Source organism: Theobroma cacao, chromosome 5 (genome assembly GCF_000208745.1).
Source record: "Theobroma cacao cultivar B97-61/B2 chromosome 5, Criollo_cocoa_genome_V2, whole genome shotgun sequence".
In the NCBI taxonomy this organism is placed as follows: domain Eukaryota; kingdom Viridiplantae; phylum Streptophyta; class Magnoliopsida; order Malvales; family Malvaceae; genus Theobroma; species Theobroma cacao.
The window spans coordinates 37,740,082-37,764,795 of NC_030854.1; the positions used below are offsets into that span (position 1 = coordinate 37,740,082).

The 24,714-nt window shown below is 34.2% G+C and overlaps 5 protein-coding genes and 1 pseudogene across 6 annotated transcripts; 2 read left to right on the top strand and 4 right to left on the bottom strand.

The window, feature by feature from the left end:
• Nucleotides 1,697–4,047, top strand: LOC18600348 (phosphoglycerate mutase-like protein AT74). Its single transcript, XM_007030724.2, has 2 exons — nt 1,697–2,437; nt 3,502–4,047. The coding sequence occupies exons 1-2, from the start codon at nt 1,972–1,974 to the stop codon at nt 3,927–3,929; spliced, it is 894 nt and encodes a 297-aa protein (XP_007030786.1). The 5' UTR covers nt 1,697–1,971; the 3' UTR covers nt 3,930–4,047.
• LOC18600349 lies at nt 4,592–5,606 on the bottom strand. Its single transcript, XM_007030726.2, has one exon. It carries the CDS (start codon nt 5,407–5,409, stop codon nt 4,798–4,800), a length of 612 nt encoding a protein of 203 aa, XP_007030788.1. The 5' UTR covers nt 5,410–5,606; the 3' UTR covers nt 4,592–4,797.
• LOC18600350 (39S ribosomal protein L45, mitochondrial) lies at nt 5,817–10,205 on the bottom strand. Its single transcript, XM_007030727.2, has 12 exons — nt 10,024–10,205; nt 9,661–9,701; nt 9,427–9,530; nt 9,234–9,314; nt 8,923–9,005; nt 8,296–8,347; nt 7,901–7,990; nt 7,608–7,676; nt 7,385–7,486; nt 6,842–6,910; nt 6,501–6,557; nt 5,817–6,100 (listed from the first exon to the last, which is right to left on the bottom strand). Exons 1-12 carry the CDS (start codon nt 10,107–10,109, stop codon nt 6,014–6,016), a joined length of 921 nt encoding a protein of 306 aa, XP_007030789.2. The 5' UTR covers nt 10,110–10,205; the 3' UTR covers nt 5,817–6,013.
• On the bottom strand, nt 10,566–14,912 carry LOC18600351 (sodium/hydrogen exchanger 1). Its single transcript, XM_018121156.1, has 14 exons — nt 14,524–14,912; nt 14,323–14,441; nt 13,951–14,048; nt 13,757–13,816; nt 13,612–13,658; nt 13,335–13,529; nt 12,782–12,828; nt 12,617–12,683; nt 12,311–12,411; nt 11,668–11,769; nt 11,408–11,546; nt 11,261–11,323; nt 11,097–11,180; nt 10,566–11,003 (listed from the first exon to the last, which is right to left on the bottom strand). The coding sequence occupies exons 1-14, from the start codon at nt 14,701–14,703 to the stop codon at nt 10,662–10,664; spliced, it is 1,644 nt and encodes a 547-aa protein (XP_017976645.1). The 5' UTR covers nt 14,704–14,912; the 3' UTR covers nt 10,566–10,661.
• LOC18600352 lies at nt 17,511–19,015 on the bottom strand (annotated as a pseudogene).
• On the top strand, nt 20,563–22,395 carry LOC18600354 (non-functional pseudokinase ZED1). Of its 2 annotated transcripts, none has more exons than XM_018120820.1 (2): nt 20,563–20,707; nt 21,124–22,395. In XM_018120820.1, the coding sequence occupies exon 2, from the start codon at nt 21,129–21,131 to the stop codon at nt 22,131–22,133; it is 1,005 nt and encodes a 334-aa protein (XP_017976309.1). In that variant the 5' UTR covers nt 20,563–20,707; nt 21,124–21,128; the 3' UTR covers nt 22,134–22,395. The 2 variants fall into 2 exon arrangements, with proteins under 2 accessions (XP_017976309.1, XP_017976310.1); XM_018120821.1 differs by having other exon boundaries at nt 21,129–22,395.

A 24,714-nucleotide genomic window follows, 5' to 3' on the forward strand; every position in this document is an offset into this window, starting at 1 on the left:
GATTAAATATAAATATGATATATTTAATATTTATATTTTAAAATTAAAATATATATATGTATATATTTAATACACGTATAACATAATACGATACGATAAACACGTTTATTAAACGTATTAATATGCGACACGACACGATTAATAACATGTTTAATATGATTAACATATTTACCACGATTAAATAAAAATATTTATAATTAAATATAATTTTATTATTTAAATTTAAAATCTATAATTATAAAAATAATTATAACAAAACAAAAATTATAATAATATCAAATAATCATCAAAAGCTAAAAATTAGGATTGAGCATGTATAATTACATTATACTCTTTATAAAATTAAAAAAAAACTTATTAAAATAATTATTTAAAATTATTTATATAAGATTAAAAAAAATTTTAACTATTAATTTTTAAAAAGTTAATAAATATGTCACGTATACACGTTTAAACGCGATAACACGATTAAATACGATAACAAGATTAAGTAAACATGTTTAAATGTGTTTTAAATGTGTTTGAAACGTGTTTGTTGTGTCTAATATGTTAAGATATGAAAATTTTTGTATCTTAATGTGTCATATATAATTAAACATGAAATATGTTAAGATTAAACTTAAAATTTATTTAATCTATATTTTCTTGTATCGTGTTAACGTGTTATATTTAAAATTGTCAAATTTAATATTGACATATTTCCTTAGCATTGGTGTGAAAAGTAAAAACTGCTTTGAGCCACCAATATTTTTTTGGTCAAAGGTGTATGAATTCTTGCTCTAAGAAAGGGGAAATTTTCTCATTGTTTTTTCCACACATGGATGATATAAACCACAAGTCAAAATGGAAAAAGCTTTCTCTCTTTGCTTTTACGGGCAAAAGACTCCTTCCCCTTCTTTCTTCCTTTCCTTGAGGCCCGCCGTGCCAGCCTAGGTGGCCAACAGGGAAACAGGTTTGACATGTCAAAATTGATAGTACAGCAATAGGATATGCATCTCCATCCTGATCCAATCTTTGTCAGAGCTGTAAGATTCAAGCAAATCCTTAAAACAGTTGTTGCCAGCCAAGTTCTAGTTAAATTGATCCCAAAATTAAAAGAAAAAGGTATAAAAAGCACAATTAATTTCCCCTCATTTTTCAATTTATTTGAACCTTGGGTATGCAATAGGAAAATGCATACAACAGTTTAACTCTGAACCCATTACAGAGTTGAATCAAGAAAAACCAAAAGGGTCTAGAAAATTGCCAAGAAATAAATTGTAAAATAGCAATAACATTAGTAAGTATTTTCTTTTCCCATCACAAAGAAGTTTGAAGCTTGAAATTTGGCATGGATGTCATCAACTGTTCAAACAAGTCGGTGAATACTTTTGGAATTCCACTCATTAACACGTTTTGATGAAACTATGAAAAGACTAATTAATTGATGTATATGTCTTTTATTGTATTCGTGTTGTGAATATGATGATCACTTCAAAATTTAATATGCATGTGATTGCATTCAATCCTTGTCTGCTTAACAAATCTAAATCTACATTATATTTTTTGGGTTTGGATCTAAATCTATATAGCTATCTTGAAATTGGGTCTTAAATATATAAAGAGAAATATAGAATAAAAAGTTCGTAAATGGAGGAAAGTGCCAATAAAACTAAGAAATACATTTGATGAAAAGGGTAAAGAAATCCCAAGTTCCCCGTAGAACTGTTGAAATGTGAAAACAAAGAAAGACGAATGGAATCTTATTCCCATAATTTAAGATAAAGAAAGAGATTTCTTGGAGAAAAGCTCACCAAGCAAAGCACGATAAATAGGAGGAACATTAAAGCCTTTTTTACTCTATCCAACATTCTTTGAGTTTCTACCCAATCCCAAATTCCCACCTTTGCCAACTTCAAGAAATCGAGTTTACTATACCAAAACCTTTGTTGTTTATACCAGAAAAAACCCACCAAGAAAGGAAAGAAAGAAATGCAAGAGAATAACCTTAACCACCATAACTGCAGGCTGTTACCCAAACGCATAATCCTGGTCCGGCATGGTGAATCCGATGGCAACTTAGACACCTCGGCCTACTCGACAACCCCGGACCACAAGATCTCCTTAACCGAACAAGGCCGTGCCCAAGCCCGCCAGGCAGGCTCCCATCTCCGGGACCTCATCTCCGGCCACGGGTCTTGCTCTGATTGGCGGGTCTACTTCTACGTCTCTCCTTACGAGCGCACCCTATCCACGCTACGGGAGATCGGGAAATCGTTTTCCAAGAAAAGGGTGATTGGGGTAAGGGAAGAGTGTAGGATTAGAGAACAGGACTTTGGGAATTTTCAGGTGGAGGGAAGGATGAAAGTTATAAAGGAGACGAGGGAAAAGTTTGGAAGGTTCTTTTATAGGTTCCCTGAAGGTGAATCTGCTGCTGATGTTTTTGATCGTGTTTCCAGTAAGTTTCTTCCATCCCTGAGTTTTTCAAATGTAAAGTTTGCATTTTGATTAAAGGGTGGTTAGGAAATTGAGTTTCTTTTGAGAAACAAATGGTGATTTGGAAATGGGAAATTGAATGGTTTTTGAATTGTTGTTAAAAGTTCAAACTTTTGAAGAAGTTTTCTGATTTTTTAGCTGTTTTTCGCTGTCTTTTTTATCCTTCTTTTGTTTAAGTTGAATTTCTGAGTTAATACAAGCAATTTAGTTGCAGAGAAGTAGGATGCTTTTTGTTTCTTTAGTTAGTCTGTCAGCTAGTTAATAAGTTTGTTAGTTGATTTGAATTGGTTCATGGGCATTTAGCAAATTGATGCTGAAAGAAAAAGGAAGTAGTAGTGGTAATTTATAGTAGTTTAGTAAGTTGATACTGACATTGAAAGTTCTTTCATTGATTGTGAAAGCTAGAAGAAAGGAAAAATAAGACTGTTAAAATCAATGTAGGAAGAAGATCTCAAAATAAAGTGTCTTTTTGTTTTTTTTCTTGGCTACATCTCTCTGCTTTGAATCTTTGAGAGAAAAGATTTCTTTTATTGCTTCCTTGACTATGTATGAGCATACATTGCTTTGATATATGTATATTTTTCTAATCTTAACAAATTGAAGCTAGGGAACAAGCTGAGACAGTTTTTTTTTTTTACTTTATGGGTGATTTTGATTCTTTTTAAGATGGTTGTGCATGCCTCTTAAGAGTAACTCTTCTGAAATTGTTTGCCTCCCCTTTGGTTAGGGAGGGGGCTTGATTTTTGTCATTGCATCCGTGTAGAATTTGAATGAATTAAGAATAATTATGTTTAATGGCTTTGAAAGTCTTCAATTAAGGAAAGTAGGATTGAACCAGATGTGACTCTGAATTTTCAAGGGGATTTTATCTATTGGAAACACACCTGTGGGTCTAAATTATGGTTTGTACAATGTTAAAATGAGACGAAGGGATGGATTCTTTAATCTTAGCAAATGCTTCTGTTATGTAGTACTTAGGGTGGGATTGATGGAAGAAAAATTGAAAAAAGATGTTGAATTTTGCAGGTTTTCTTGAATCTCTATGGAGAGACATAGACTTGAACAGGCTTCACAATGATCCTTCTCATGACTTGAATCTCATAATAATCTCACACGGGCTAGCCGCACGGGTGTTTTTGATGAAGTGGTTCAAGTGGACGGTTAAGCAATTCGAGCTCTTGAATAATCTAGGCAATTGTGAGATTCGAGTTATGGAATTGGGACATGGTGGAGAATATAGCTTAGCAATCCATCACACCGATGAAGAGTTGCTAGAATGGGGACTCTCCCCAGAAATGATCGAAGACCAGAAATGGCGAATCCACTCCGACAAGGCTAGTTGGAATGATCATTGTAGCTACTATCTGAACTCATTTTTTGACCACCAATTAGACTCAGATGAAGATGTCACAAAGGTTGATATTGACTCAGATGATGATAGCAGAAAAAATTGATGTAGATACTGATTCTTTGAATTCGAAAGTTCTGTGATATAATAATATCTATTCCCAAAGTTCATCTGTAATTATCCTGCCGTCTTTTTCTAATTTCAAGTTTATAATTTGCAATTCATTTACAAAGAAAAAGACTGTAACTTAAGAGATTGAAAAAAGAACCAAAGAAGGATGCAAAGAGGAGCAAGTCGATGCTACAGTGAGGATAATTTGCAGTTTCTTCAGGTGAAAGACCTCAATCCTAAATCATCAATAAGCTTATTCATCAGCAACATAGGAGCAAACAGTCATACCTCTAAAATGGAAGCGATTTCCTTTTCTGTTAGCAAAGAAAATTCATCCAAATCTTTCTTTCTTTCAGCAATGAGTTTAATAGGAGCATCAGCAGTCCACAAACAGTAGAGACTGTTAATCATCCTAGCATAAAAGCAGTCACCTCAAGCCACAGATTGTGCTGAAGGGTGTGTTGCACTGGCCTGTGACAACTGCATCAAAGCTGAAGTTTAGTGCAGTTCAATAGTGCATTACTTCTCAATGCAAATACAACATGATTTGCATTCAACTGTGGTTTTGGCTCTTGCTGCCGGCCTTGTGAAAAAGGATTATGGATTAGGAATGTTTCTCAAGCAAACCATAAGGAAACATCTATAATCAATGGAAGAAACTGAACCAACTTGAAAAGATTTATTATGCTTTGTTTTCACTTCTGTACAAGTTACAAAATAACACCTATCTTAGTATTTGTTAAGATTAATAGGTTATCTTGGCGATCTCCCTAGCCAACAATATAGAATGAACAAAGCAGAAGGCAAATGAGCTAAACCCCAAACTGCTGCTACAAGTTCATATATATGAATTCTCATCGAGCTTAGATACCCGGCTTTAAAATCGATTTCAAAGGTTTTGGCTCATCTATTTCTTGGTCAAATGAACCCATTTTTTCTGTTCCTTTCTTCTTTCTACTTTTCTTCCTGCTTGCTGCCATCTCCTCTACCTTGTCATTTATGCTGACCATTTTCTTTGGAGCTTGAGCTCGAGTTGCAGCTTCCTCTTCATTTTCCTTTTCCTTGGATGGTTCGGAGGAAACGCTAGCATGACCGCCCATTTCTTGAGCAGGCATTTTATGATCATGGGCTGGATCTGGCTCTACTTTGTCCTGCAAATTTGCATCTTCGAATGGTATTTCTTGAGCAACTTTTTTATGATCATGGGCTGGATCTGGCTCTACTTTGTCCAGCAAACTTGCATCTTCAAATGGTATTTCTTGAGCAACTTTTTTATGATCATGGGCTGGATCTGGCTCTACTTTGTCCTGCAAACTTGCAACTTCAAATGGTGTTTCCTGAGCTGAAGCCTGATGAGAACTTTGGCCTAACGTTACACTTCTCATGGCGTATGTTGCTAGACATTCAATGATGAAGTCGTAGAGCCTGTGGCAAAGGCCAAGAAAGCTTTGAACCATTTTTGTGGGATATTTCATTAAGGAAATATAATTCTTTTAGAATGTGATCTGCAAATGGGAATGGAGGGGAATGTTAATTCTGATGAATGGTGAGGAATACTTTTCTTGGAAGTAAGGAGAAATACTTTCCTTTCCTTTAAGGACTTACTTTGTTCTAAACCCGAAGTTTTTGTCTACCTTATTGCTTCTATACAAAGCATCAGAGGCTAGCAAGAATATCAGAAAGGAATTGTTTAACAAGTTAAGATTACTAATAAGGACAAAGCCATTATTGATGCAATATGAATACAGGAATATAATTCTGAATCTGCACTAGTTCTTCCTCTTCCCCCGAGGTGGGAAGATGGGCATTTGATGATTTGTCGATAAGAACTCCATAAGAACAACAAGGATTGCTTGAGAGGAGGAATTTGAAAGATATGACATTAAGCTGTAAACTGCCAGTCATTATTACTCTTTAAAGAATTCACTTCAAAAATTGAGTCGATCAAAATGAATAGAATACATGTATTATACAGATTGCATAACTTACAATACGACCAGCAAACAAAATTGGGTAAGAGTAAATTAATTATTCGTCATCAGCATGGCAAATATTGGTCTGCAGTCAATAATAGCTGGCTCACACTTTGATTCGCCCACAAAGACGCCAGTAAGCTCCAGGATGAAAGAGAGACTTCTCAAATACCCAGATATCACGAACAAGGACCTGGCGAAACACAAAGAAGCAAGAATTCCATGCAACACTTATGCAGAGGAGACCACACTTAAAAAACGAGTAGTGATACATGAATACACCAATGCAAGTGAAAAGTATATCATCTAAGTAAAGACATGACTCTGTGAATGCCTTTCGATCCACAGTTGTTTCTGTTATGTTCATTTTGTTTATATAATATAACCTTTCGAGTTGGTTAATTGCAGAATCTTCAAGTATCTGACCAATCTAAATTAACCCTCAAGAGATTCCTAACCACTTAGACTCTTAAAATCCTTCTATCTAATAGTTAGAATATTGCAACAAATTAAATCAATCAAAAGGAGATGGACTATAAAGAGAGGAAAGAATCAAGAATCTATGTCATGCTAATATTACTAACAATCAATACCTCCTTAGTTCTATCTCCAGCAACAACAGCACCTTTTGAATCATATGCTTCAAATTTCTGCCAAAACAACAGAGACATTATCCAGGTCAACCAATGACCATACTTATATCTATTAGAGGAAATTAAGAAGCTGTCTTCTACAATTGTTGCTGCGCATCAATAATAAAGGAAAAATTTTAGCCAAGAAACAACAAAATATAAAATTGTCAGTCATGTTAGGTATAGCTGCAATCTTGCTTGAGCAGACTGTGCTATGCTTTAAATAGGTTCATCAATATGTATAAACGTGTAATGTGCCACCATACAAAGATTTAGAGGAAGTTAAAGTAGAGTCAGTTTACCTGCTTAGACAGAAACTCAAGAGTAAGTTGTATGAAAGCTTTATTTATGTCATTCTTATCAACACCAATCTGTAATATACAATCATCAGACGGCAGGCCATTAGTTAAAATAAAACAAAGGTGCTGTCAATTAATTAAGATCAGGGTTTCATATCTGTACGTTTCCACTCTTTTCACAGACGCATCTTTATGATACAAAAAGCATAGGAAATCCACCATATTACAATCGCATTCCACAGGTTATATAATATAAAATGCATTCATAAACAAACGAAGCCATTTCCAACCACAATGCATACATAAATTATTAAAGAAAAGTATCAACTACTACTGCAATGTTAAGGGTTCATGGCAATTGAAAATAATCAAACCGAAACGCCATATAACATTTCTTCCTACCAAACACACATTGCAAGCATGGTTCAGCAGCCTTTGTCTGATCATCCTGATCTGAGTTTTTCTATTTAGTTCATAGAAAAGTAAGACTTCAAATACAACATGGGGAAGATCAACACCTAAACAAATGATAAGTTGGATGCTAACCAGTCGAGCTCGCAAAGTTCGTATTTTAACAATAGGTTCAACCATCTCCCAGTAAACCTGACTCCAGACAGATTCCCTTTTCTTAATTTCATTCTTGAGTGCCTATTAGAAGTCAAAGAATGTATCAAGAACGATAAGTATAAATTAATACATGCAATAGAATTAAACATAAAAATCTTAGAGAAGCAAAAGCATGACAGCATGTAAAGGAATAAAAACTTACAGAGAACATATTCTCTGTAACTACTTTTCGTAATGTTGTTTTGTCACCATTCGCCATTAGAGTGTTTATCTGTGAGAAGTGAAAAGTATTTCAGCATGGAGAGAAAGAACAGCAGTGGAAGTTTATAAGCAATACCACAAGAAAATATAAAATAAAGCAAATTGGCATATAGATTGCAGAACACCTTAGGTCGGTGCAACAACCCCCACCCCTTCTCTTTCTCAGGCAATGATAACCACAAACCTAGGTGATGAACCTATTGCACAAATTTATAGTATTAGCATTATGCATACCTCCTTGAATAGTTCAACGGCCTCCTTATAGAACTGGTTTTTTGAGTATCCAGATCTCCTTAACTTGGCAATGGCATAGGCACTTTTGAGCTGCAAACAAGAATCTGGAATGTGACTTATTAGATAATGATACAGTGGATCTCTCTAAGTCCATATCTGCATTCCTACATTGCAATTTGCACATGATTCACATTACCATTATTCTGTACTTAGGATATTAAAAGAAAGAGGAAGAAGGGAGATCTTTGGGAAAAACAATAGTATAAAGCATGCAAGATGGCCAGCTATTGTCACAAAAAGGATGGTCATCATGGCATCATAAAGCAAGGGTGTTTAAGACTATCCACTTGAGTTAGAACTTAGAACAGACTGTATAAAGCATGCAAGATGATTACCTCCGACTTGATATCATCCTTTGTTCTTCTCCAACCGCTTCTTGTGAAATATCTAATACACAAGAGATCAGAAGACAGCTGAGGGAATAAGTATATTCATGATCTATTTTAGGAAGTGAGTTCAATTGGCAAGGCACTACAAGAACATAAGTCTAATGAGAATGAACCATGTGATTTTTACAATTCTACTACAAATTTTGCATCTTGAAGTTGGACTAATTCGCCCTCCTTTGATAGAAATTTTGCTTTTTCACTTTCACAGAATCGCATTACACATCCATGTCGGTAAGAGACATGGTGACCAGAACATTTTTGAACTTTCAGTTGACCATAATAAATTGGCTTTCTTGAAAGCTATTAAACTGGTTCTCAGAAAAGCTATGTATTGAAATGACAGCCTCGCAATTCAATTTTACGCATTTCCTTTTATCTGCATCTTCACATTAATTCTCAAAAAGAAGCTTGACCATAAGGTTCAACAAAATAGACAGTTGACCTTAAAAATAGTGCTATGGGCACTTTTGGAAAAATTCTTTTTAAACTAAGTTTGATGCTTTTGACTTAGTTAAAAACCTAAATAGCAATACCTGTAGGCTTTAATAACAACTTTACAGAAATCAGACTAACCTCTTCCAAAATGAGATTGGTTCGCCAGGTGCATAAGGTTCATAGACAAATCCAGGGCTGGTCATAGACACTTTAAGAGCTCCCTGCATTAAAAAGACATGAGCATAGGTTTAATTTACTGTGAACATCATAAATCATAGAATAATAAAAACCATTATAAATTCATCTATGGTCCAACTAAGAACAAATAAAAAACATATATGCCTATGAGATGTATGATAATAATGCACCATAAAGGAAATGTCCACCAGTACCAATCTAAATAGAAAGGTAGAAATTAGAGTACGGCCAGTTCAGAAGGTGCCACTGACCATTTGCCGTGCTTGTGCAGGGGCTTTTGCTTGTGTGCTTACAGACTTTTTGTCATTCAAAAAGATCAAGAATTCAGCAGCCTAAAATCAGATCGGAAAAAGGCACCAATTAACTGCCTTCGCAATCTAAAATCAGGAGCTCCAACACAAAAAAGAATAAACTGACTTTGCATTTCATACTACGGAATGTTACCATGGTAGAACGAAGTGTCATAGCGCTTCTACAAGTCCATGGAAGAGCATTAGTATCTGTCTTATATAGACAAGAAGATGCGCCGTGGCTGTAGAATTGAGGAACTGAGAACAATGAAAGCGAGTTAAATTTTTTATCAAAAGAAGCCCTTTTCTTTGTGACAAATAAAATAGCTGATGAAATAAACTAAGCTTATGGTATTCCATAGAAATTGACAAAAAAAATTTGTCTAACCATTTGAACTTCCTGTGATATAGCTTCTAGAACTCCTGAGTCTGAAAAAGCAAAAAATCAATGCTTTAATACCAAAAAAATGGGAATAAGGAAAAAAAATACCCTTTAATTGAAAAAGGGATTCTTCTATATTCTATCCAATGTCCCCCCGTCTTCCTTCATTTTCCCCAGTAACCAAACAGAGCATTGTATAATAAGTTCTCAAGAAATGTAAGACGAACCCAAATACCTAAAACACAAATAGATTTCCCTTATTTCAATAAAGCTAAAGAAAAATCAAAACAACTTCGAAAATTGAAGATTTTTCTTTCAATTTTTGAAGCACCCAAGGTGGTAAATTCCAAGAAGAAAAAAAGAACTTACAGAAAAGAAGAAGATTCTCGAAGCTCAAAGGTTTGATAAAGAGAACGAATCGTGTTGAATCTTCGTAAAAGAGCCATCCTTTTCATAAAAATCGAACTTCAAATTCTCAATAGTTTTAATTTGATGCTGCTGATTCGAGAGAGAGAGAGAGGTTTTGTTTGAAATTCTTCAAGGGTTTAAGGAGAAAGTATGTGGTACTACGCGGATGTATCAAGATCAATGCAGCATAACCATTTTGGGCTCAATGGGCCTGGTGCTGTTAACTATAAAGCAATAATAACCTAATAAATTTATAAATTACGGTAATTTAATTATTCACGATTACTCAATAATATTTCTTAAAATATAAATTAAGTTTCAATTTCTTGATTGGATCTATGTTAATCCATACTCTTAACTGTAAATAAATTTCATTTTCAATCAAAATTTATTATAAATTAAAATTTCTTAAAATTTCATGAATACATAATATTTTTCTCAAATTTATATAACAAAACTTGTGTTATGATTATTTCTTTTTTTCCTAATTACATTGACACTACTTTACAAAAATAATACTCATAAGATTTTATTGTGAGGCATGGAAAAAGAAATTAATAGAACATAATCAACAAATCAAAAAAATGGAAAATTCCGTTCTAATGCCGTGCTGAAGGTTCATCAGCTGCACCAGTGGGTGAACCAGGTACAAATGGAACAAATCCCCTTCCACCAAAAACTGGTCTCATGAATCTGTCATCAAATTTTCTCCACAGGTAGTGGACAGTCCATGTAGGGTGAGTCATTAGCAACCTCAAACTACTTCTCTTGGGGACTGCTGGTGGTGGTTGATTCTCTGCCAAGTCACTTGGTTCACCATTCTCAATGAACAGGATTCTTAAGTCTTCCAGGCTAGGGATATCAGTAGCGTCTGAGATGTTGGGTTTTGCATGTCTTAGCAGCACTGCTTCGATCAAAGGCTTGGTTATGGAACCAAAGACCTGTTGGAGAATGGGAAAATCCCCATATTAGTGTTCCTGGCAGGACGAGTTCAACATGTTGCAGAAAAACAGGATGTTAAACTAATAACTTACCACTGTACTAAACAGGACTACAATTATGGTAGAGGTGATCATTAGAGCTGAATCGTGTGTCGATAAATCCTCAGAGTTCGAAAACTGCATTTGAGTATGTTAATATCAACAAAGAAAGCAGCAAATTAAGCTGATAAACTAAAATTAGGAGTATGACAACTCACCTGGTTATAAGACAGTGCAATGGTAACTGCACCTCTCATGAGGCCTGCCCACCACATTATAAACTGAGAATTCAAAGAGTTAGCAAAGTTTTGGAACAGGAACTGTTTGACAATGGCTAAAAATGCTTGGATGGTTGCAATTATCACCTGTTGTCTAAACTCAATCTTTGTACTGTCTCGTTTCCGGATACAGTTTGTGAAATTTGCCAGAGGGTATACAAATGCTGCCCTTCCAACCAACACCAATGCAAACATCGTTGAGCTGACAGCAACAGAAGTTCCTGCACTGAATCCAGAATATATGATGCAAGTTAGAATCATAAGATATTCTAGCTGCTTACTCAAGCAAATTCCATATTTAGCAACTGAGTATTTGATCAAATGATACATCAAAAAGAGAAAATTACCTTGCACTGCTGGCTTTCCATTTGTCAATGTCCAACGCATCCATGCCAACATAAAGGAATATAAATATTTCTGCAATGAATGAAATTGTTGCAAATGCATGCCTGAAATCATCAACCAGTATGAGGAATGAGGATTAAAGCATCTCATAGGAAATCCATCAAACTTGTTCAACCTCTATCTATAGCACATATTAGAACCATTGGCCAGAGGACAATATTAAGTTGCAGCAACTAATAACTTGTCAGAATATCAGTTTTAAGGTGAGAGATCATCTTAAATTGAAGTCGAACAAGTTCTTTAAACCCATCCAAATGCAATGTCTACGAATTACTTAACATATTCATGGACTGAATAGAAATTTTAAGACTATTCGGGTACATAAATGTAAGTGCATATGCGCTTATGCACACATCTTTAGACCAACAGGTCAGGTTAGATAGAATTTGCAGCAAAACCTCTGATATTGTGACGCATTCTCAAATTTATGTTCTCTGACTTGTTACCAAACTATTAAAACCAACCAATTTACTAGGACAATTTAGAAGTCTTCCATACTGATTAACTAACAAGATTTGGTGACAGTTATGCTCAAAGATGCATCTTCAAATATCAGGGAAGAAAAGAAAGAGAGAATGCTCTTACTTTGTTGTTACCCTCGAGCTTTCAGTAACATTATGCCATGTGTAGTGTGACATGACAATGCCACAGAAGAAAATTGTCAAAATCCCACTGAGACTCAGTAGCTGCAAGAAGAAAATAAGTTTATTCCTTTAAGAAATCCACTGCCAAGTCATGATTTGCAGAGATAACCCATCTGTAATGCTAGATTTGAATCCAAATCTTAGACATGCTTTTCGGTGGCAATTTCATTGTGATTTTTTCTTTCTAAAAAAGAAAAAGAAAAGGAAATGGAATCAATAGATGACTTTCAGATTCTCTTATTTGTACCTCAGCCAACATATATGACAAATAAGCCATGATCATCATAAGTGCAACTTCCCGGTCTGTTGAATGCCTATATTTTAAGAACAGAGGGAATTATCTCATTGGTCTAGAACAACTTTTAGTAACATTAGCTTCAACAAATGGCTGAAACAGGATACTCCTTCATACCTTCCAAAGTAAAGCGTTTTTATGATAAAAGCACTTAAAAGACCCGCCTGAAACATCAGAATGAAAGCATGTTAGCATATATTGAAGCCTTATCAAGCCCCCTCAAAGTACTGACTTCAAATTTAGCAAGAAATAAGATAAACTTGTGAGGCTGATTTGGCTATCTGACTCTGGCTAATGCTCAAAGTCCTAACCAGGGAAATTTTGGACTTTGAATGATGCATTTTTGCACAAATAAACACCAGATCGCTTGTTAATGTCATCTATCTGAATAACAGTAAAGGAAGAAACTTGTTCTTGAGTGGAAGAAACAAGAAAATTCAAGAGATGGACTTAGCCTAGATCTGTGACTGTAAGAAAAAGAAAAAACTTGCTCTAGCTTTTGATAATCTAGTATGCAATTCCTCAATCATCTTCTACCTTGCCATCATCTCATCCTCAAAGCATCTGAAAACCCCATCCTCATAAGACGTATAGAAAATTAAAGGAAGAAAGCAAGCATATTCATTGAAAAATCTTTCAGTAATTTAAGCAACCAAACTTGATGACTTACTACTATACCAAGAATGGTACTGGTGAAGAAAAGGTAAAGAAAGGTTCCCAACAGTTTCAATGATATTGTGGCATCAATGTTGCTGAAATCAATTGACTGGACTGAATTGAAAAGCACAATAGAAGTAGCATCATTCACTACTCCCTCCCCAAACACAACACTGTAGAGGAAGGGTGTTTCATCTTGACTGAGAACCTTTAACAACAAGAAACAATTTATAGATTAGTGTCATAGCAAATTTATGTTTAGGCGAACAGTAGAACTTTATCAAACATACCTGCAATGTGCACACAGAATCAGTTGCTGACAAGATGGCACCAACAGCTGCATTAGGAAACTGAAACTGTCAGTACAGGAGAATCAACACGCAGCCGGCAGCATATCAAAGGAAGGATTGTGAATTATTATATCACTTATATCACCTAAGTAATCTTGAGTACTCAGGGATGTCACACCGATTCTCTTGAACAGCAAAATGGCACCTGCAAAGTTTCCAAGAAAATATCAGATAACATAATTAGTAAGCTATTTATCTGTGTATGTATCAACTTTGATGAATTCCAGGATTAACAATCAAAATTTCCTGGTAACTAGTAAAGAGACCAGTAGACCTTACCTAGTGATATGAGGCAGAATGAAATTACTGTGCCAAATATTCCAAACATCAATATTATTGTGAAATTCTTGAAAAACTGCTTTTTCTTGACCTGGAATCTGCAGCCAGATTTTCAAAAATTCAGAGACCAAGAACTGATTCCAATATTCATTTATGGGACTTTATTTTCCCTAGAAAAACTTATTGACACAAACATATTAACCACAAAAAATCTGGATCCCATCTCCCAGGTTCAATTAACATAAACCCCAATTGGAAAATAACTTGTTTTGCAGCAAAGATATCACATTCGATCCAATTTTAGCTTCAACCCATTGGTTTCAACCAATCAAAGTCACAATAAATGATTGAAATGATCAGAGAAGACCATACCCGGCATTGAAAATTATTGGAGGAAGCAAGTAAAGGAAGAACAAGTCCTCACTAAACACTAGAATCTGCGAACTAGTTCCTTTACTCACTAACAACACCACAGCTCCAGCACACAAACCCTACATCCAAACCACACAAAGTCAATCACAATTCTACCAAAACAATCACCATTTAAGCTAGAATAAGAACAACTTCACATACCACAAGAAGTGCTGTGATAGATTCATTAGCCCACCGATTCTCTTCTAGTAGATGTCCTATGATGATACAAGCACAGAGAAGTGAAAAGAAGACAGTAAGTGCAATGATGGTGCTAGTACTAAGAAAATCTGTTGAATTCTGGACTGCTGAAAGATGTGGCATAGGATCAAAGGTGGACATGTTCGAGGGTCTGTAGATGAAATTTACATTCACAAAAGTTGGTTTTTCGATAGATTGGAATAAAGGGTATTTGACTTATAAAAAGGAAGTTCAGATGAGGTCTGCAGTGATGGCGAAGATCAAGGATTCATTTGAGTTCTTCCAGATAGTTTTGTCGGGTCTTTTGAAAGCTACAGATGGAGGGAAGACTGGTAGGTACTGTGGGGAATTCGTCCAGTGTGCTACCCGCATGCTTTTTATGATTTACAATCTTCCAGATGGCACAATAAACATCAGCCACGTGGAATTGAACTAACTGCCATGCATTTTCATTAATATTTAATGTAGTGAAAGTAACATTATGTCTTCACTCTTCTTGTAATTCTCTCCAAAGTTTAGGAAAGGAATGATTTGATATTTAACTAATTTAATTAAGATATAATGAAAAAAAGTCTTTTTAAGTTATTTAAAAAAATTAAAAAAAAATTATTTTTTTATTACTTTAAATTAAATTTTTATATTTTATTTTAAATTAAATTAATCATTATAATTAATAGTTAATTAATTATCTTTAATTAAAATATTAATTGTTATTTTATACACATATGATCTTAATGTGAAAAGTGAAAATGTTTCATAATCATATTATGATGATACATCTATATATCATATCTTTATTTATTATAATATGTCATATACAACATTAGCATTGCGTAATATAAAATAATAAAAAATATTTTAATTAATAATAATTAATTAACTATTAGTTATAAAAATTTATTAAATTTTAAAACAAAAACAAAAAAAATTAATTCAATGTAATAAAAAAATTATTTAAAATTTTTGAATAAATTTTTTTAAAATATTATATTCAAAAGTTCAAATGTTGGTTTTTTTTTTTTAGGTATGGCAAAAGTTCAAAAGTCCAAAAGTGGACTAACCCCTTGAATTTGTGGCATCACGTCAAGAATTCACTGGTGCAAACAAGGTGAATAAGTTGAGTTCACCTGCAGGAGATCGGATCGATACTCCCAAAGGGTGCGCTTGGTTGATACGGCCGTTAGTTGGCGCCCTTGTGAAGGGATATTTTGTTTCTTGTTTTGTAAAAATCTAAAATGCTTGAGACCAAGAAACAAGAGAATGAAAGACTAAATTAAAGCAATATTACATGCATGCATGTTAGCCAGCTAATTGTGGATTAATCATTGGCCACAAAATTAAAGCCTAAAAGTCAAGCCTCCTTTTGCAATGATTAAATCCTTGTTTTTCTTTTATTCTTTTTTTTATTTGTATTTAATGACAATTAAATCATAGTTAATTGCCCTTAAATGGATAATGGTTGCATGATCAACCATCCTAGAGATCATGGACAATGAGATCTCCTATATACCTTAATTAAGCTCATAATATGACTTTCAATACTATATAAATACAACGGGACATATAGTTTTATAATATTTATGAAAGATTTTAATTAAAATTTTACTATTAGAAAATAAATTTTACAAAATGTATTCACAATATAATGTTACGAATTTGTGCAGTCCTATGTTGAAAGCAATCAGTTAATTGAAATTGTGTATCAAAAAATTTCAAGTGAAGGAATCAATCGTGATGAATTGGTAGCTTTTGCAAAGCTAGCACTTAGTTGCACCGAGGAAAATCCAGAAGACCGGCCAACGATAACTGATGTTGCAAAACAGCTAAGGCAACTTCATAAAGCTTTTCCATGTATTCCTTAGATACATTGATTGATGTTTAGCTTAATAGCTGAATAACTTCATAGAGAAAACCACGATGAATTTTCAGCAGCTACTGCAGCAATACTTGTTTTCAATCTGTTGTAGGACAAAAAGTCATGCAATTACTGTAGAGAAAGGAATAAACTGCTGCAGATTTTCATTGCATCAAATTTGGTTCAATTTGGAAGGTGATTTCTCTGAGTAATTGGATCTTGATTTACTATTCAAACTTGCCAGGTGCAATTCTCTTCTTCCCGTCCTGTTTTCATTTTTGCTTTTCGGCTAGTTACTTCACCTTTATCAGTGCAATACATCTTCTTATATTTGTTTGGACTCGTGTTCTTATATTAACTAACCTTGATTATTCAATCCAATTAAAAACTCGTGTTCATATATCCATTCCATTGGATTCAGTAAAATTCCAGGTGGATGATTGTCGTAGTTTACATGCTCAATGGCTATAGTGAGGCTTTCATATCTCTACTGTAATGTATATTAATTAATTTAATAATTTTTTTATATTTTTTAAATCTCAAGGGTAGGTCAATTTATAACATTGTACAAATATGCATCTATTAATTTTAGGGAATGACTGATGAGTAAAGTATCTTCCATTAAAATATAACTATTTATAATATATTTGAATTTGATTAAAAAATAAAAAAATTAAATATGAGAATTTGATTATTTATATTTATAAAACACTTAAATTTGAATTTAAAATAAAGAAATTAAAAATAATATTTATGAATGCTATGAATAAAAATTAAATTAATAAATTAATAAATTAAAATTCAAAATTATATTTATAATCATTAATAAATTTTAGTAAGTATTATATGAATGATTAGTAATTATATACTAGCATATAATAATGGCAAATTAGGGTTGAAAAGAAATAAAATTAAAAATCCTTAAATAATAATAATAGCATTGAAAATAATCTACAAAAGTCAAATTCACTCTTAAGTCTCAACCTCCTTAGAAATTTAAAAATAGATAAAAACAAAAAATAAAACTTAAATAATTAATTAACCAAAATCTTTTAAATGGACTTTTTCTTTAAAAAAAAAAGGATTATACTTTTTATTCCTTCTTTTTGTTCTCTTCCTCAGTAGTTTCAAGGATTTTAACATCTTCTTCCTCAATCTCCTCTTCCTCGGCAATTTCTTCATCAATTGCCTCCTCCTCAACAGTTTCAAGGGTTTTAGCATCTTCTTCCTCAATCTTCTCTTCCTTGGCAGTTTTAAGGGCTTCTATCAAGCTCTCCAAGCAAGCCTTTGGATCTCTCCCCACTCTGCCATGTAGCAAATGCTCATAAACATCTGGAGTCATATTTACTTCTTCCAACAAGTTTCCAATTTTTTCAAAGAGAGGATGTCAGTCAAGTTTCAAATAATTCTTTGCCAACACCTTAAATCCTCCAAGAGTGCAATAAGATAATTCGATATGCATATCCATTCTTCCCTTTCGAATCAAAACTGGATCAAGTTTGTCTACATGATTGGTCGTAAACACAATAATCTTTTCTCCATCACAAGCAGACCAAATTCCATCGATAAAATTTTAAAATCCTGATAATGTAACTTTACTTTTACTTTTATGTTCATAATCAGAATTAGAATCATTTTTCTTATTTTTGCGTTTTTACGTAATATCAAGTGAACAATTTATATCCGCAACAACAAAAATACCCTTCCGTGATGAGTTAATCAAAAAAGTTTTTAAATAGGCATTATCCTTAAACGTGGTTAACTCAAGATCATATATATCGTAACCCAAAAGATTAGACATGACCAAAATCAAAGTAGACTTACCAGTTCCTGGAAGACCATATAACAGATAACCGCGTTTCCAAGCCTTGCCAATCTTAATGGAGGACCATATAACAGATAACCGCGTTTCCAAGCCTTGCCAATCTTAGAGTAATATTCTTTTCCTTGACTGAATGCTATAAGATCATTGATTATCTCTTTTTTCTTTTCAGGATCCATAGCAAAAGAATCGAAACTTGCAAGATGTTCCAACAATGTGTAATCCCAACCATTGTCAGAATTCATATAAAGCTTTCGTTGCCTCCTCTTTTTCTTTATGACCTTACCTTCTTGCAAAACATAATTTAAGTATCGCTCCATTACAATAACCCGATCTTTAGGATGAAACACAAGAGTGTAATAATTCTTATCATCAGGAGCTCGACTATATATTATTTCCTTATTAGGGAAATATTTTCCTTTATACCACGTAACCTTGATGCCTTCAAATTCATCTTCAATATCCTCATAGTGGTCTGAGGAAAATAAAAGAGATGCCTTTCTCTTGTAAGATCCTGCTTTCAACCTGGTTGCTCGTGTAGCAGATTTGGAGCTAAGGTAGTACTCAATAGCGATATATGCATCGCCACGATGGTAACGGCCAGAAGTGAACTCGTCAAATGTGATGCGAATGCTATGAAAGAAATAGTTCTTCAATCTCTCTTACCAAAACTCAATGCGTTCTGTCAAATAATCAGGAACCAATTCCAAAATCATTCCTCAAAAAGACATTTGGCTGGTGAGAACATCAGCCACTATTCCTTGCCCAAATATCATATTGTCTAAGGATTTTCTTTCTATTACTGCTAAGAAGAGAGGAGAAAGCTTTTTAAAAGAGAAAAACTAAAGAAGATAGTAGACAATTGACATAACCTTTATGAGTCGAAGCTATATATATTGAAAGGTTTCTTGTACAAGTTTCACTCCACTTCGGTTTCCTAGTTCTTGTTGAATTTTGTTTCAGCTTTCTATTTGAATTTTTTTTTTATATAAACACAATTAATTCTCCTTGATTCAAGTTTGACCCCATTTAGAATATCCTAGCTCCGGTTGGATTTTTTTTTTTATATAGTGAATTCATTCTCTTTATTTTCTTCTTTTATGAAGTGAATTGATTCTTCATGCCTCAAAAAAAGAATGGGAAAAAATGCAAATTAAAAAAAAAATCAAAGGAAAAGGTATGTAGCACGAGTATGCTATGAACATCTACTGGTAAAAGGTGATCTTTACAGCTACGGAGTTTGAGTGCTTGAGCTGGAAGGATGCCTGTAGATATGTGACAACCATCAGGGCAGGAGAACCTTGTCACTTGGGCGAGGCCAATTCTGAGAGACAAAGACCGGTTGTGAGAGCTTGCTGATCCAAGGCTTGGAGGGAAGTCCCCGAAGGAAGATTAATTTTGTACCGGTTTGCACAACTGCAGCTGCTTGTGTTGCTCCTGAGGCAAGTCCAAGGCCTACAACGGGTGAGGTGGTTCAGTCATTAAAAATGGTGCAGCGTGTTACAGAATATAAGGATTCAATGTTAACCATTTCCAACAACTGGCCCAACCAGAGACAGTCCTCCACTGCTTCTGAGTCTAATGAGACATCGTCAATGTTCTCTTCGGATCCTCACTCTGGTCTAAGTGCCTTTGACAATGACAACTTCTTGCGAATAGCAGTTTCCTCTGAAGATCTTCATGAAGGATGATGAACACTTTGAAGAGAGAGATAATCAACTGGAAGCCTTCCTTCAGTTGGAAGCTCATCACAACCCAACACACCAGTGAGAAATTTTCTCAAAAGGAAGTGGTAAATTTGAAATAAGATTTTCAAAGGTGTCATAGATCTTGTAATTTGGATAGATGGGGATGGATGCTTCTTGTTGTCCCAATTGTTGCTAAGTTTTCCCCCATGCAGTGGTTGATGAAATTTTGTACATATGCCCTGTAGCTTGTTCAATTGCATTAACATTCGATTTCGAGGGTTTATATTAAACTTTTTTTTATGGTTTCAAAAAACAAATTCTGCATGGATTGGGCTGTAATTCTTTTCTGTAATGACAAGAACAACCCACTCATTGATTTGGAGCCTAATAAATAATTCCAATGCTTGATTTAAATTTAAGTACTCTTAATTACCTCTAAGACTTGGAATAACTTTGATTGTAGAGGAATAGAATAAGACTTTGTTAATCTATCTTGTTTTTGAATCAATTAATTACCAAATAATTAAGGAAGCTACCTAGCCTTAGTGATGGAAACTTCCTGTGACCCAAGTTTATATCATGACTTTGCATTTTATCTCAAGTATAAAACTACTGGTTGGATATTTGTCCGTTGACCTGGAAGACTTGTATATGTGCAGGCAAAGAAAACTGCTGCAGGTTTTCATTGCATCAAATTTGGTTCAATTTGGAAGATTGTTTCTCTGGGTAATTGGATCTTGTGCTTCCTTTATATCTTGATTCAATATTCAAACTTGCCAGGTGCATTTCTCTTTTTCCTTTCATGTTTTTGTTTTTGCTTTTCAGCAATTTACTACACTTTTATCAGTTCAATCTATCTTTTTCTTTTATGGATAAATATTTCAAACTCTTTGATTTCCATCTACATATTCAGGATCCAAGGTCTTTACTACTGCAGCATCAGTGATCTGTTTGCTTTTGATTAGTTTGATTGTTATGCATCAAACTGAAACATAATTTTTTTTCTTCAGAAAGCAGCAAAAGAAAATAAAATTGAAATGAGAGGTTATCCCATATGGAAAGGAAATATGTATTTACATTGCAATTTGTTAATTTCATTGTTTATTTTCAATCAATTTTTTTTTTACCTTTACATGATTTTGTACATACTTGTTTACTATCATGTTTGTATAATTAATATAAAGTTCCACTCTTAGTCAAGATGATTGCATGTTTGAAAGTGAAGAGACATGAAGATGAAGATGAAGATGGTCAGACATTTTTCTCAAAAAATGTAGGGTTTCTATTAGAGGAGCTTATTGCCTTTTGTGATGGCAAATCTAATCCTATTCGTCATTTCTCTGCAAAAGAGCTTCTGAGAGCAACAAACTACTATGATGCACACCAGATTTTTGTGCAAGATACTGGTTATAAATTGTACAAAGGCTCTCTAACGGACCGTCCAATTTTTGTGAAGAAGTATGACTCTAGCTGGAGTTCTCTTACGGTAAACCCGTACAAAGATATTGCCATCGGATCACAAATGAGTGTTCACAAGAATGTTTTAAAAGTTATAGGTTGCTGCTTGGAGACCGAAACACCAACTATAGTATATGAATTTGCTGGCACAAAGAGACTCTCCACATTTATCTCTGCTACTAATGTTCAGCCTTTACCATGGAAATGCAAGTTGAAAATTGCAATAGGTTTAGCAAATGCAGTTGCGTATCTCCACACTGCATTTTCTAGACCAGTTATCCATCGAGGTATTAAATGCTTAAAAATCATATTGGATGAGAACAATGTCCCCAAACTCATTGACTTTGGACTATGTATATCTATTCCTGAAGGGCAATCACACGTAAATAGGGCTATCATAGGAACAACAGGGTGGTGGGTTCCACCTGAATATTGGGCTAGAGGTTATATAACAGAGAAGGTTGATGTTTATCAGTTTGGATTGTTTCTATTTGAGCTTTTAAGTGGACAGGGGCTAGCTTACTTACCAATGGATGATACACTAGATATTGGGGAGCTCTCTTTTGAAAAGTTCATTGATGCTGTTGATTGGAGAATAAAATATGAAGGAATTGATCAGGAGCAGTTGTTGAATTTTGCAACACTTATCAATAGATGCACCTCTTATGATGAAGAAAAGAGGCCAACGATGATTGAGGTTGGCAGAGAACTCAAGCAAATTGATCAGTCTTTTACATCACCTTGTTAGCCTAGCCCCATTTGGCTGTACTCTTTCTCAATGGTAGCTGAAAAAAATCCTATAATAAGTAACTTTGTATTTGTTTGATTGGCCACTACTAAATGTCCTACACAATTTTTTATTATCCTGTGAATACATTTTAGCAGAAGTTGTCTCCTGCAGATGTGTATTCCTCTGTTAATTTGATTAATTGTTAAAGTTTTGTGTAGTGTGATGCTTCATTTGTTCATTGAAAATGTAAGTTTTTCATTTAATCCAAAATTAAACAAGAATAAAAGTGAACAATTTGTTATTGCAAGTATACCACACTGCTAGGCCTCTTACTTTGCATTTATTGAGGGATTTCAAAGAACAATTTGTCCATTTTGATGATCTTTTATCTTTGTACAAATGCATTAATGGAGGAAACATGTTATTTCCCCATTTGCTTTAACCTTGCAGCAAAGCTGCTCCTTTATTTTTTTTTTTCATAGCATCTTGATTTTATATTTCTTTTGACATGTTTTTCAGCACTCAATGGCAAAGTAAACCATCAGGAGCAACAACCCAGAGTAAACAATCGAGTGATAGGCATATCAAAAATTGCTTGGGGACAAGGAAACTTCCTGTGACCCAAGTTTATGTCATGACTTTGCATTTTATCTCAAGTATAAAACTACTGGTGGGGTATTTATCTGTTGACCTGGAAGACTTGTATATGTGCAAGCAACAAGTAACGAAAGGGCGGATTATTATGCTAAAATGGGGGTGTATAGAACAAATGATTGTGTGGATATGACAGTGTGTATGGAGGGACACCCTCACTTGTGTTTTGAGGGTATGGTATTATGATTCTGCTTCCTCGGGGGATAATCTATTATACATTGTCTGTGTTTTCCAATGCTAGAGGGAGTTTAGACCTTATCCTGTTGTCAACTGGGAGCAGCGAAGAGTGCATAGAGATGTAAGAGGGGAAAACAGCCCAGCAGGTTATCTTTGCTTCTCTTACTTGTTCTGCATTTTGAGAGACGCTATGCTAGACATCTGGTCTGGCTCTTTTCGATGTGTAATGTTTGTTTTCTTTTGTTAACATGGCCTCCATGATTAGGGAGTTTTTGTTGCAGGGGATGTATAGTTCACAGGCTATTGATATCGGTTGTGTTTCTGTAAGCCAGTCAATCGACAGTTTTCTAACTGTTAAACCTCAGCTGAATACAGTCTTTTTTGTACGTAAAAGAGTTCTTCTTTCTGCAATGAATCAAAGTTAATTTTCAGAAAAAAAAAGGGTTTTCATTGCATCAAATTTGGTTCAATTTGGAAGATTATTTCTCCGAGTTATTGGATCTTGTGCTTCCTCCCTCTCCCTCCCAGATGCATGTTTTTATTTTTGTTCTTTCAGCTACTTATAATTTCACTTGTATCAGTTCATTACATCTCATGTTCATATATGCTAACCTTGATTAACTCAATCCAATTTAACACTGATTTTTTTCTTTTTGGAATGGCTGTTGTACTGTATATTAATATAAAGTTGCACTCTTAGGCAAGATGTTTGCATGTTTGAAAGTGAAGAGGCATGAAGATGGAGTTGATCAGACATTTTTACCAAAAAAAAAATGGAGGGCGTTTATTAGAGGAGATTATCGCCTTATGTAATGGCAAATCTAAGCCTATCCGTCATTTTTCTGCAAACGAGCTTTTGAGAGCAGCAAACTATTATGATACACATTAGATTTTTGTGAAAGATTGTGGCTATAAATTGTACAAAGGCTCTCTAAAAGACCTTTCAGTTTTTGTGAAGAAGTAAGAGACTGACTCTATGTTAGGATAGTCTTGAATTGTGATTTAATTAAGATTGTTTAATTCTAATTAAACTAATATACCTTATTAAATAGTCTTTAAATCTAGTTAAACTAGAATAACAATTCCTAATTCTATTAGGATAAGATTCCTAATTATATTAGGATCAGGTTATTGTATTTGATACTATAAAGGGACCCTATGGGTTAAAGAATAATAATCACCTAGATTTAGAGAGAGTGATTTTGGTGTACGTGGGATAGGGGTTATGAGTTTGAGACTGTTTCTTGTAAATATCCTGATTTTTTCTCTTAGTGGATTTTTCTCTGTTATTGTGCCCGTGGGACGTAGGTCATCAAAGACCGAACCACGTAAATTCTTGTGTTCTTGTGGGTGTGCTTGATTTCTTCCTTTCTTTATTCTATTGATTGGATAAGATCTTGGATAACTCTTTAAAGATAATTTCACAATTTTCACAACAAATTGGTATCAGAGCTTCAAGGTCTTTGGTCAATCTGAATCTCGCTATGACAACTTCGTAGACCAAGTATGAGATTGAAAAGTTTAATGGAAGAAACGATTTCAGTTTGTGGCGTGTTAAGATGCGCGCATGGCTAGTGCAACAAGGACTGTTGAAGGCACTAAAGGGAAAAGAACATCTTCCCTCGAATTTATCTGATAGTGAGAAAGATGACTTTATGGAAAAAGCACATAGTGCTATTCTCCTTGCTTTGTCTGATGAGGTGCTAAGAGAAGTCACGGATGAAGAATCGGCTGCTGCAGTGTGGTTTAAACTCGAAGGTATTTATAT

Excerpts from the sequence above, each read along its gene's own strand:
- LOC18600350 (XM_007030727.2), bottom strand. The coding sequence starts at position 10,109 with ATGAAAAGGATGGCTCTTTTACGAAGATTCAACACGATTCGTTCTCTT. Across the intron at positions 9,006-9,233 it reads CTGCACAAGCACGGCAAATG|GGAGCTCTTAAAGTGTCTAT; the intron begins GTCAGTGGCACC and ends TTTTTAATGCAG. Across the intron at positions 7,677-7,900 it reads CCGTTGAACTATTCAAGGAG|ATAAACACTCTAATGGCGAA; the intron begins GTATGCATAATG and ends CACTTCTCACAG.
- LOC18600349 (XM_007030726.2), bottom strand. The coding sequence starts at position 5,409 with ATGAAATATCCCACAAAAATGGTTCAAAGCTTTCTTGGCCTTTGCCAC.
- LOC18600351 (XM_018121156.1), bottom strand. The coding sequence starts at position 14,703 with ATGTCCACCTTTGATCCTATGCCACATCTTTCAGCAGTCCAGAATTCA. Across the intron at positions 11,324-11,407 it reads AGATTGAGTTTAGACAACAG|TTTATAATGTGGTGGGCAGG; the intron begins GTGATAATTGCA and ends TTGAATTCTCAG. Across the intron at positions 11,004-11,096 it reads TAGTCCTGTTTAGTACAGTG|GTCTTTGGTTCCATAACCAA; the intron begins GTAAGTTATTAG and ends ATTCTCCAACAG.
- LOC18600348 (XM_007030724.2), top strand. The coding sequence starts at position 1,972 with ATGCAAGAGAATAACCTTAACCACCATAACTGCAGGCTGTTACCCAAA. Across the intron at positions 2,438-3,501 it reads TGTTTTTGATCGTGTTTCCA|GTTTTCTTGAATCTCTATGG; the intron begins GTAAGTTTCTTC and ends TGAATTTTGCAG.
- LOC18600354 (XM_018120820.1), top strand. The coding sequence starts at position 21,129 with ATGATTGCATGTTTGAAAGTGAAGAGACATGAAGATGAAGATGAAGAT.